The sequence below is a fragment of the Hypanus sabinus genome, chromosome 16, assembly GCF_030144855.1.
Source record: "Hypanus sabinus isolate sHypSab1 chromosome 16, sHypSab1.hap1, whole genome shotgun sequence".
NCBI classification, from domain to species: domain Eukaryota; kingdom Metazoa; phylum Chordata; class Chondrichthyes; order Myliobatiformes; family Dasyatidae; genus Hypanus; species Hypanus sabinus.
In genome coordinates this window covers 64,780,421-64,793,338 of record NC_082721.1, presented here as the reverse complement: position 1 = coordinate 64,793,338, position 12,918 = coordinate 64,780,421, and the positions used below count along the sequence as shown (strand labels likewise).

The window sequence follows — 12,918 nt, the reverse complement described above, 5'->3', positions numbered from 1 at the left end:
CTTACATTGTTGTGTTGCTGTCTGTGGACAAATTGAATGGTGTGCACTGCAGAGAAGGTTTACCAGGCTGATTCTTAGGCTGGGTTGATGTTTGAGAGACATTTAAGCAGAATGGAACTTCACTCATTATAGTTTAGAAGGGTGCAAAAAGCCCACTTTGCAAAATAGAAGATTATGAAGGGGATAGAGAAGGTGTGAGAGGTTGATGGAGGTACTTAGAGCAAAGAACAGTTTCCAGCTGGGGGTGAAACATTTCAAAATCAAATCAGGAGAGACTTCTTACCTTGAAAGATAATGAATCTCTACCCTAGAGTGATGCAGATATGGAGTTATTGAATATTTTAAGACAGCAATTAATAAATGTTTGAGCTATGAGAGAGTCAATGGGTTTGTGGAATGCAGGGAAGTATTGTGGAAGCCAAGGTTAGATCAACCACGATCTTACCAAATCACAGGGAAGGTTCAAAGAAGCAACATCTGCACCTGCTTCGTGTCTTATGTAGCACAGCATCCTGAATTGGAAATATATCACTGCTCCTCTGCTGTAACTGAGTCTAAATCCTTGGACTCATTTTCCCCCCATTTCATGGGAGCACCTGCACCAGAAGGAAAGCAGCACTTCCAGGCAGTGACACACCACCGCCTTCTCAAGGGCAGTTTTGATGCAATAAGCAATATTCTATCCAGTGAAGCCTGGGGCCCAGCAATGGATCCAATAAACACAGGACTATGCTGTTGGCTGTTGAGAAAACCCTGAGGGTATGAAAGATCCCACATGAAGGGAATTTCTTCATTCCTGTGCTTTTCATTCTCCTGGTTACTTTTTTCTTCTTCTCTACAGAACCCTAACCATTAAGGCTGCAGTACGGATGTTTGTTTTGGGAACTACGTGGATCTTTGGAATATTTCAAGTTAATGAGAGCACTGCAGTGTTCTCCCACTTATTCACAGTCATCAACAGCCTCCAGGGTCTGTTTGTTTTCCTTATTTACTGCGTCTTCAATCGCCGGGTAAGAATCTCTTCCCTACAGACACATATTGTGAATGTTTGGGCACTCTGGTAAAGGACCAGAGGAACCTAGGAGTATGAGTTTGAAAGCAGTGTCAGAGCTGGACAATGTTCTGAAAAAGGCATTTGGCACACTGGCCTTCATTGGTCAGGGCAATGAGCACTGGCTATTGGACATTATTTTGCAGTTTCCTAAGTTGTTGGTGAGGATGCAATTGGAATACTGTATACAGTTTTGGTCACCCTGTTGTAGGAAAGTTGTTTTTAAGCTGGAAAGAGCACAGAAAATATTTGAGGATGTTTCCAGGACTAGAGGGCCTCAGTTAGAGTGAGGGGTTGACCAGCTTCGATTTCTATTCCTTGGAACGTAGGAGAATGAGAGTCAACCTTGCAAAAATGTTTAAATGAATGAGAAACATATGTAAGATGGATGGTAAGTCTTTTTCAGAGGGTTGGGAGACCAGAACTAGGGGACATAGATATAGGATGGGAGTGGAACAATTTAAAAGTGACCTGAAAGTTAGAGGGTGGTGAGTATATGGAATGAGCTGCCAGAAGAAGTGTTTGAGGAAGGTACAGTGGTATAATTTAAGAAGTATTTGGATATGTACATGGACGGTTGGGGCTTTGAGGGTTGTGCATTGAAAGGAGCAGACTCAATGGGCAGGATGGACTAATTCTGCTGCAGTGTCTCATGGTGCAACACAGGAATTTGGAACTAATGGGTGGGCACCATATATGGCTTGAGCTTTTCAAAGGGCCTCTATCCAAACAGTATTGCTCTATGACTCCACAATTCTATGAATTTCTTCTCCTGGTCTTACTCTCCGCATATAATCATTATAGTGATGAATGGTTAGAGAGTCGTTTACTCAACTAGACAAAGAGCCCATGGAATTATGGGAAAGTCACATACGTGGATAGAGCATTGGCTGATTGGCAGGAAACGGAGAGTGTGAATAAAGGGATCCTATTCTGGTTGGCTGCAGGTTACCAGTGGTGTTCCACAGGGGTCCGTTTTGGGGCCACCACTTTTTACGCTGTATATCAATGACTTGGATTATGGAATAAATGGCTTTGTGGCTAAGCTTGCTGATGATACAAAGATAGGTGGAGAGGCTGGTAGTGCTGAGGAAACAGAGAGTCTCCAGAGAGACATGGATAGATTGGGGGAATGGGCAAAGAAGTGGCAAATGAATTACAATGTCGGAAAGAGTACAGTCATGAACTTTGGTAGAAGAAATAAGTGGGCAGACTATTATTTAAATGGGGAGAGAATTCAAAGTTCTGAGATGCAACGGGACTTGGGAGTCTTTGTGCAGGATACCCTTAAGGTTAACCTCCAGGTTGAAGAAGGCAAATGCAATGCTGACATTCATTTCTAGAGGAATAGAGTATAGGAGCAGGGATGTGATGTTCAGGCTCTATAAGGCACTGGTAAGACCTCACTTGGAGTACTGTGTGCAGTTTTGAGATCCTTATTTACGAAAGGATGTGCTGACATTGGAGAGGGTTCAGAGTAGGTTCACTAGAATGATTCAGGGAATGAGAGGGTTAACATATGAGGAACGTTTGAGCACTCTTGGAGTTTAAAAAAAATGAGGGGGGACCTCATAGAAACATTTCCAATGTTGAAAGGCATGGACAGAGTGAATGTGGCAAAGTTGTTTCCCATGGTAGGGGAGTCTATTACGAGAGAGTGACTTAAGGATTGAAGTGCACCCATCCAGAACAGAGTGTGAATTTTTTTTTTAGCCAGAGAGTGGAGAATCTGTGGAATTTGTTGTCACGGGCAGCAGAGGAGGTCAAGTCATTGGGTGTATTTAAGGCAAAGATGGATATGTATCTGAGTAGCCAGGGCATCAAAGGTTATGGTGAGAAAGTGAGGGAATGGGACTAAATGGGAGAATGGATCAGCTCATGATAAAATGGCGCAGCAGACTCAATGGGCTGAATGGCCAACTTCTACCCCTTTGTCTTATTGTCTTTTGAACCATGATTTTGAAGCAAGAGTCAGCCACATGGTTCTTTAGGTTTTCATCACCATTTAATCTGATCAGGCTGATGTGATTGTGACCTCTAATCTTCATTCTCATCCCCCCCTTTATAACCTTTGATCCCCTTATCCAGAAGCTCTCCACCTCTCTGTAAATTTTTCAAAGATCATGATTTCATTCCTCTTTGATAAAAGAAATTTGGTGGTGTTGTGGACAGTGAGGAGGGCAGTCTCAGGCTACAGCCAGACCTTGATCTGTTAGCAAAGTGGGAGAACAGTGGCAGATGGAATTTGACGATAGTAAGTCTGAAGTGATAAGAACAAGTATGTTCTGAGGGAATTTTGAGGGACAACGAGCCCTTGGCATGCAGTTTCCGAAATCCTTGAGGATGATAGCATGGAGAGTTATGTACTTGGATCCCAAGTTGCCTCTGCACATTCATTTACACTTTTGATATGTGAATCTATCCTCTTCTTTTGATGTTGGTGGTTTGGCATGACACCTGAGCAAGCTGCATCCTGTAAGCCTCAATGCACTTTCCAGTCCCAGTATTAGTTCCATGAACTTCTTCCATGGGAGGCAATGTGGAAAGTCTAATCCTATCTGACCGAGTATCTTGGAGATTTCCTTCTCTCTGAGTGATCCACTGAAGGTGCCAATGGGACACAGTCACTACGTAAATTGTAATTCTTACTTGGCCTTGGGACTCTGAAGGGTGATTGAAAGATAGTTTTACTCTACTAGGTAGGAATTAACAAATTCTTTAAAGCATGCTACAAAATAATAGTGTGTAAAGGTTTCTCTCATCACTCATAACCGTGTTATGACATTTCCAAAATCATTACAAAAAGTAGAGATAACCATTACAAAAATAAATAAGTGAAATTGAACAAAGGTGCAAAATTCATTATTAGTGTGAAGAATCAACCAGTTTAATTGTGCATAAATGAAATTAGTTAAAACTGGGTGTGACTAATGTACCATTCTCATTTCATTGAAGGTGGTTGATGAATTACAGAAATGGTTGACCAGTAAACAGAAGAACATCACCACAGAGTCCTCACAGATGGAGATGAACACGACTGAGGTGAGAAGCTTTATCCAAAGGGCAGATACATTCAGAAGGTCAGGCTGTGTCCGTGGAGGCAAAAATAAACTGAGTGATTTGGGTTGATGATCTTCCATCAGCATTACTCCAATGAATGATCCAAAACATTAATGGTTCTCTTTTGACATCTGTAGAAGGAGAAAGAGTGAATGTTTCAGGAACCTACATTCCTACAATCAACCTGAAATATCTCGGAGTTGGCATTTGAAATAATGGGCAATTGATTAAAAACTGATGCACACCGTGCTATTGCTTGTATGGTGAGGTGAGAGGGGGTTGGTACTTTTAGTGAATGGTCAGTACAAATAGTCAATTAGTTAATGGTGACAGCTCCAGGATGTTAATGGAAGGAGACTCAATAACATCATTGAATCTCAGGGGTAAGTCAATAAATGTGCCCTTGATGGAGGTAGTCATTGGCTGTGAATTATTTCCCACTTTTCAGACCATACCTGAGATCTGATGATTGAATAACAAGTCAGTTTGCTCCCATGCTGGGAGTGGTGCATGCAGAGTTATGGCAAAATATCTTGTCCTTGCCCCATCCTCTGCCCACCACACATGAGTAAATAGCAGCTTTGCAACAGACTATTCTTGGCCAACACAGGTGATGAACACACTGTGGTTCTTGTTCCCATTCAAGCCCTCCTGCTGACCATGAATCCCAAGGAGCTTTGACTCTCCTGGCAGAATCCTCAGGACAGTGAATAGAAGAATTTTATCTCCTTAAAGTTGTTTAAACTAGATTTTGCCTGAAGCAAAACAAATAGTAATCTTATTTTGTTTTATCTAGACTTATAAAACAGTACAATCATAGGGATTCAAGGCCTGATGACAAGATTCTTCTCAGCAGAGCTTCTTCCTTTCATTCTCTCTCGCTCTCACTGTGCATCTGGTTCTGAAGATTGTGGGTTCAATTCTCACTCCAAAGCACGAACAGCTCCATTGCAGGATTGGTCATACCTGCAGAATTATTTGACTTGTAAAAGTCTGAAAGTGTGCGTATATGAAAGTCAGCCTGTATAAGAATGTGTGAAATTTGGTATTATGATGAATATGATTATAAATAAATGACAGGACTTTTGCTGAATTTCCAAATTTTGCACGGTTATCCTGTTATTTTGATTGTTGTTCCTTATGAGATATATGAATCTGGTGTCAACATGGTTGAGATCGTATCTAAAGTTAATGCGAGATACCAGATTTGAAATATCCGTACAGCTTCAACATAAAGATCAGGTACACAATGCACACCATGTAGTAGATAAGTACAGACATGTGTTCACACATAGGCACTCACTACACAGACCTGAAGCACATGTATTAGCATAAACATACACACAAATGCACATGTGTGCACACACACACACACACACACACACACACAAAAGACAATGCGCACACACACAACTCAAAAACGTGCAGCAGAGACAGACAGACACACACACATATGCGCTTGCACAGATGCAGATATATGCACATGTGCAGACCCACACACACACACACACACACACGCACACTTAGTGTGCTGATTTTAGCCTGTGATTGAGTATCCCAGCACGAGAGAACCGTCATGCCTTCCCCTCTTCTGCCCTTTATAAATGGAAACTGCTGCCAGACTTGTATGCTATATCCTTTTCAAAACCATCTGTAGAAGAAATATCTATGTTTTAGTAGGAATAAAGCTCTTTATTTACTACTTTGTTCATGTTTGAAAATCATTGTACTCTTGATCAAAATTCATAAAAGTATCTTAAATAAATAAATCTTATTGCACGCATAGTGCAATGTGTAATAATTTAAGGTGAGTGAGATTTTGAACTGTGGAAAGAGGGTTCTACGTGGTTTATCATATGCTGAGACGAATGACCCCCATTGCACCAAATAGATAGATGTGGCAACAATAGCCAGAAGGGTCACCTCAGGGGTCTGTCCTCGACTGACTTGAAGACTCATGAGATGTGTTCTTTGCACAGTTCATTAGAGCAGCTGTCACCTTCACCACCCACAGAGGCAAGATCCCTGTCTCCAAGCACACCCACCTTTCAGCCCAAATATTCCCCACAACCAGCTGGGGCTGGGGCGGCAGGGATCAATGTCTCCGATGGAATGACCCTGGAGTGATTCCCAGATTCCACCACAAACCTCCTCTCTCCTCTCCTCTATCATCCGGCCAACATCTGTTGAAAGAGGCCCAGTAGAACTGGGAACTCAGGCAATCAGAGAAGGAGTCTTTCTCTGTTGGTTCATAGACCTAGTTTTGGGCCATGTCAATGGCTCCTGGTCCTAAGGATACTCCCTCTGTTCTGTGAATGGAAGTTCACCTGCAAAGAATTATAGGAACAATCATTATTGTCCACTAGTTCCTTCCATTGTGAACCTTCTACTGAAGATGAAGGTGTCCTATTGAGGACATTACTACTGGCTCATTTCTACTGAAATTGCTCTACTCTGCTGAGGTACACACCCATCCTTGACCTCTCTTGAGACACTACTTCTCCTTACCTAACTCTCCTTTCAACCGCCATCCTCCCGACCTTCTCACTCCAATTAACTTCTCTTAACTTCAACTCTGGTGCTTTCCTACAACCTCATCCTTCATAGATTCCTCCTCCTCCTGCATTCACCCTCCATCCTCTCTGCTCTGGGTGGAGTGGGAAACGGTGGAGACCACAAAGTGAAAATCTCCCTCCTTTGGGACCTGGATCTTGGTGAGTTTATTGTTGTTCTCTGGGTCTCCAGTTACAATAAATCCATAAATAAGCAGTACAAGAGAATAGTGAGGTACTGTTCATGGATTCATAGACCATTCAGAAATCAGATGGTGGAGAAAATATTAGATCTGGGTCTTCATCTTCAAGAGGAGGTGCTTTAAAAAGGCAGCGTCCATCATTAAGAACCCTCACCATCTGGGACATGCCTCTTTCTCATTACTACCATCAGGAAGGAGGTACAGGAGCCTGTAGCCCTACACCCAGCATTTTAGAATAGCTTTTTCTCTTCCGCCATCAGATTTTTGAATGGACCGTGAATTCTACCTCTATTCATCTCCTGCTCTATTTATTTTTTTTTTGTAACATATAGTCATTTTTATGTTTTGCATTGTACGGCTGCCACAAAACAAACACCTATGTCAGGATGCTATTCATTGACTGTAGCTCAGCATTTAATACCATCATTCCCACAATCCTGATTGAGAAGTACAGAACCTGAGCCTCTCTATCTCCCTGTGCAACTGGATCCTCGACTTCCAAACTGGAAGACCACAACCTGTGCAGATTGGTGATAACATCTCCTCCTCACTGACGATCAGCACTAGCTCAGCTTAGGGGTGTGTGCTTAGCCCACTGCTCTACTCTCTCTACACCCATGACTGTGTGGCTAGGCATAGCTCAAATGCCATCTATAAATTTGCTGATGATACAACCATTGTTGGTAGAATATCAGATGGAGATGTGAGGGCGTACAGGAGCAACATATACCAACCAGTGGAGTGCTGTCATAGCAGCAACCTTGCACTCAATGTCAGTAAGACAAAAGAGCTGATTGTGGACTTCAGGAAGGGTATGATGAAGGAACACATACTAATCCTCATAGAGGGATCAGAAATGGAGAGAGTGAACTGTTTCAAGTTCCTAGGTAACAAGATCTCTGAGGCCCTAACCTGGTCCCAACATATCGATGCAGCTATAAAGAAGTCAAGGCAATGAGTATACTTCATTAGGAGTTTGCAGAGATTTGGTATGTCAACAAAAACACTCAAAAACTTCTACAGATGTACCATGAAGAGTATTCTGACAGGCTGCATCACTGTCTGGTATAGGGGTGGGCTACTCTACAGGACCAAAAGAAGCTGCAGAGGGTTGTAAATTTAGTCAGCTTCATCTTGAGCACTAGTCTCCAAAGTACCCAGGACATCTTCAAGGAGCAGAGTCTCAGAAAGGCAGCATGCATTATTAAGGACACCCAGCATCCAGAGCATGCCCTTTTCTCACTGTTACCCTCACGTAGGAGGTACAGAAGCCTGAAGACACACACTCAGCAATTCAGTAACAGCTTCTGAGTAATTATATGCAGAAATAAAAGGGCTAAAACCTAACTGACTTCCTGGCAGCTTGACAAGTCGTTCAATGAGAACAATGTATGAACAAAGTGTTTGTTGCATAAGAAAGCTTCTCTGTCTACCCTTATCAAAGTAGATATGTGATAACGGACCGTACTTGGTGGCTCACTTGATTGCAGATTTTCCTAGGGTCTGTGAGCGGAGACTCTGCAAGCTTGCTGATAAACAGCAAGATTCACTGACAAACAGATTTACTTTTAAGTAAACAGTGTTTGACAGTTATTCCCTGGGTCTGGACCTAAAGTCCTCAGGTAGAGAGACAGTTCACACTTCTTCCCCTCTGTCATCCAAATCCTAAATGGACATTGAACCAATGAACACTACCTCACTTTTCAATATGTTTTATTTGTTTTGCATGATTATTAATCTCCAATATACATACACTGCAATTTGTGTATTTATTTATTGCACTGAACTGCTGCTACTTTGTTAACAAATTTCACGACACATGCCTCTGATAATAAACTGATTCTGATATGTTGGAGGAATGTACATTATTTGTCAGGGGTGTGGTTTATGTGGGGGCGGGTCCTTGTTGATCAGGGGTGTGTATATGTTCAATGTGTCAATCGTAGGTCATGGTGTGGATGTAGGGTAATATAATTGGTGGAAATGTACTGTATATAATTCACAGCTACGTTTTGCGTTCACTTTAAAAGGCTGTTCTGATGTGATGACATAATTATGTAAATTGCTTTTATTGCACTTTGTGTTCAGTTTTTGGTGCTCAATAAATCAATTTCCATGTTTTTTTTCTGAAACAAAATACCTCTGCCATTTTATTTGTGAAAACCAATATTGGTGCCAAAGCTGCGAAGACATCCCACCTATCCCGGAAGTTCCAGGAGTCTCCCGCATGTTGGCGGTGGCTTCCTGATGCCCACAAATTATATACAATATCCCAGGACTCAAGTGAACAAGAGGGAGAGAGCGAGTGATGGACTTAGAGAGAGAGAGAGAGCATCCTGATTGGTCTCTCTTCATGCTAAGTAGACCTATCAGTTTTCTCTGTGGGCGGGCTTTACAGTCGACCTCTCTCTCTCTCTTCATTGTTCAGTTTAGTATCCTTCAGCACCATGGCAGAGTGTTCCAAAAAAAGAGTATAAAATGTACTTCACCCAGACTACACTAAAGTACCCCTGCCTAATAGGGGTCAAAAATAATGACAGTGTTGCTCACTGCACTGTTTGCTATTCTATTGCCCACGGTGGGTTAAATGACTGTAAATGACATGTTAAGGTGAGTTTAACAGGTGTCATTCGTTCATTAGTATTCGTTATTTATTAGTTATTTAAACTAGGTGGCTAGCTGCTAAGGAGCTACTCTATTGATGTCCTACTAACCTTGAAGGACTGGTGCCAAACTACAAAAATTTGCCAGTTGATGAGTTCTGGGGGAAGCTGTCCAAAGTAAAATTTGTGAGAGGGCAATTGAAATTCAAACAGCTCTGCCAGTTGATAAAGCTGATTTTGGTGCTGCCAAATTCTAATCATGATGTAGAAAGGGCATTCAGCATGGTGCGTCACATTAAGACAGAATTCAGAAGTCAGCTGTCTCACAAAACTCTTGTGAATCTGATGTCTTGCAATATTAACAAATTCATTGACACAGACTGCTATGAGGTTGAGACTTCTGGCAAAATGCTCAAATCTGCCAAGCAAGCCACATCACACTACAAGGAAAGTTTACAAAAGAAATAGAAAAGCTATTTGCATTAACATTTAGCTGTTAGCATTGAGAATGCCAACAAAATAACAACAAGGAATATATATATATGTAAATAGTTTCAATATGTGATCAAATAAATTGTTGTGTTCTTTCATAATCAAATGTCCTGTATACATACACCCTTGGAGGTCAACCAGGTGGGTGGGGGTGGTGGGGCTACCTCACGGAAATGAGTTTTTTGCGGGGTGGGATGTCTGGCTTTGGGAGTAAAATGCCATTGCTTGGTTAATACAAGCTGAGGCCCAATGCGCGCTGTGAGAATTCCCTGCCGCCAACACCAAATGAAGTCAGGTCACTAAAGAACTCCATGGCTGTGAGGGTGACAAGTCTACTAGAACATTCGCTGGAACATGCTAAATACCGATTGCTGAAAATTCACCCTTTTACAGACTTTTGGACTCTTGGGGTCTGAGTGTGCTAAACAGTTGCTCTCCTTGCCTGACCTCAGCAATGCTAAGCTGCAGGAGCATATAGACGATATACTGACTCTCCTGCGAAATCATTTTGTTTTACTTTAAGTGAGGTGCGTGTGCACCATGTAAGCAAATTGCACATTTTTACATTTAATCATAATGAATTCTATAAACAGGAAAGAATGCTTAATTAAACATTATAACATTACTCAAATATGACTTAAGTATCAAATACGAGGTGTGATTGATAAGTTTGTGGCCCAAGGTAGAAGGAGTGAATTTTAGAAAATCTAGCATGTTTATTCTTCAACATAGTCCCCTCCTACATTTACACACTTAGTCCAGCGGTCATGGAGCATACAGATCTTGGACCTCCAGAAAGTGTCCACAACGGATGATTGATGTTCATGGCCTAAGGTAGAAGGAGTTGAGTTATTAGCTTCAAACTTTTTGCATTATCACTCAAAGGGTTGGCCTGCATGTGCATGTAATGAGGGTTATTTTACTCATCTCCTTCTAACTTAGACCACGAACTGGGGTTGGGGTGACTCCGGTCCCCGGTGATCCTTCGGGCCCTTTGCACACACCTGAATTGTGGGAAGTTCACGTCTACAGATGCACTGGGCTGTCCGCACCACTCTCTTCAGAATCCTGTGATTGAGGGAAGTACAGTTCCTATACCAGGCAGTGATGCAGCCAGTCAGGATGCTCTCAATTGTGTCCCTGTAGAAAGTCCTTAGGATTAAGGGGCCCAAGCCTAACTTCCTCAACAGTCTGATGTGAAAGATGCTGTTGTACTTTTTTCACCACACAGTCAATATGTACAGACCAGGTGAGATCCTCGGTGATGTGTATGCTGAGGAACTTAAAGCTGTTCATCCTCTCAGCCCCAGATCCATTGATGTCAATAGGGGTTCCTTGTTTTATTGTTAAAGAATTCACTAAGAGAAGATAGAATATGAAAATAAACTAGCATAAAATATACAAATACTGTAGTTAGTAAATGTTTTTATAATTTTATAAAGCAGAAAAGGGTGGCCAAAGTGAACGTAGGTCCCTTGAAGGACAAGAAAGGGGAATTGGTATTGGGTATTGAAGTAATGGCCGAGGGCTTTGAATGACTATTTTGTGTCGTTTTCACGGTGGAGGACATGCCTAACATGCCGAAAAGAGATGATATGAATGCAATGGGAAGTGAGGACCTCAATACAATAGCTATTACTAAAGATGTAGTGCTGAACAAACTTGTGGGCCTAAAGACAGACAAGTCCCCTGATCCTGATGGAATGTATCCCAGGGTACTGTAAGAAATGGCAGAGGTTATAGTTGAGGATTTGGTGATATATTACCAAAATTCTCTGGGTTCTGGGCAGGTCTCAACTGATTGGAAGAAGGTGAATATCATACCACTGCTCAAAAAAAGATGTAGGCAAAAGGCAAGTAACTGTATGCCAGTTAGGTTAACATCTGTAGTTGTGAAAATGCTTGATGCTAACATTAAAGAAGAAATAACAAGGCATCTGGAAAGAAATGGATCCATCAGGCAGATGCAGCATGGATTCACCAAAAGCAGACCCTGTTTGACAAACTTATTGGAGTTCTTTGAATATATCACAAGCACAGTGGATATAGAGGAACAGGTGGACATTATTTACTTGGATTTACAGAAGTCATTCGATAAGGTGCCACATAGAAGACTTATCCATGAGATAAGGATGCATGGAGATGAGGGTCATGGATGGGCATGGATAGAGAATTGTTTAACCAACAGAAAGCAGAGAGTTGGGATACATGAGTGTTTCTCTGGTTGGTAATCAGTGGTGACCAATGTGCACAGGGGCTGGCGCTGGGCCCAAAACTAATCATGATATACATTAACGATCTGGAAGAGAGGACCAAGTGTAGTGTATCTAAGTTTGCTGATGACACTAAATTGAGTGGAAAAGCAAATTGTGAAGAGAATACAGAGAGCCTGCAGAGAGATATAGATAGGTTATGTGAGTGGGCACAGGGTGTGACAGGTAGAGTATAATGCTGGTAAATGCGAGGTCATCCACTTTGGTAGGAAAAAATGGAAAATCAGATTATTATTTGAATGGTGAAAGATTACAACATGTTGCTGTGCAGAAGGACTTAGGAGTGTTTGTGCATGAATCACAAAAGGTTGGTTTGTAGATGCAACAGGCTATCAAGAAGGCAAAAGGTATGTTGGCCTTCATTGCTAGTGGGATTTAATTTAAGATCAGGGAGGTTATGCTGCAACTGAACAATAAATTCAAGAAGCTCTTCAAGTCTTGATATTTTCATGTTGGCCTGCCTTGATAGCAATATTCTGCAATCCAAAATTTCTTCATATAGCTGCTGTCCACCAACATCAGAGCTGTACAATTTGCCCAAATTTTCGCACTTCTTTAGGTCATTACTGTTGGTGCTGTAACAGTCCCTTGACATCAAGAAGGAACTCAAACTTGGCATCAGTGTCATGCAAATGAGCAAACCTTTCATCCATTTCTCTGTGAAGACAATTGAGTGTTCCCTTC

General features: G+C 41.8%; 1 protein-coding gene across 1 annotated transcript in view; it reads left to right on the top strand.

Annotated features, from left to right (window-relative positions):
* The window catches only part of LOC132406383 (adhesion G protein-coupled receptor E1-like), a 76,248-nt gene extending 70,418 nt beyond the window's left edge, over positions 1 to 5,830 (top strand). The window contains exons 22-24 of the mRNA XM_059991987.1: positions 842 to 1,010; positions 4,007 to 4,093; positions 4,908 to 5,830. Coding sequence (XP_059847970.1) covers positions 842 to 1,010; positions 4,007 to 4,093; positions 4,908 to 4,931 — 280 coding nt within the window. The 3' untranslated portion in view covers positions 4,932 to 5,830. The remainder of the gene's footprint in view (positions 1 to 841; positions 1,011 to 4,006; positions 4,094 to 4,907) is intronic.
* Positions 5,831 to 12,918: the final 7,088 nt, after the last annotated feature.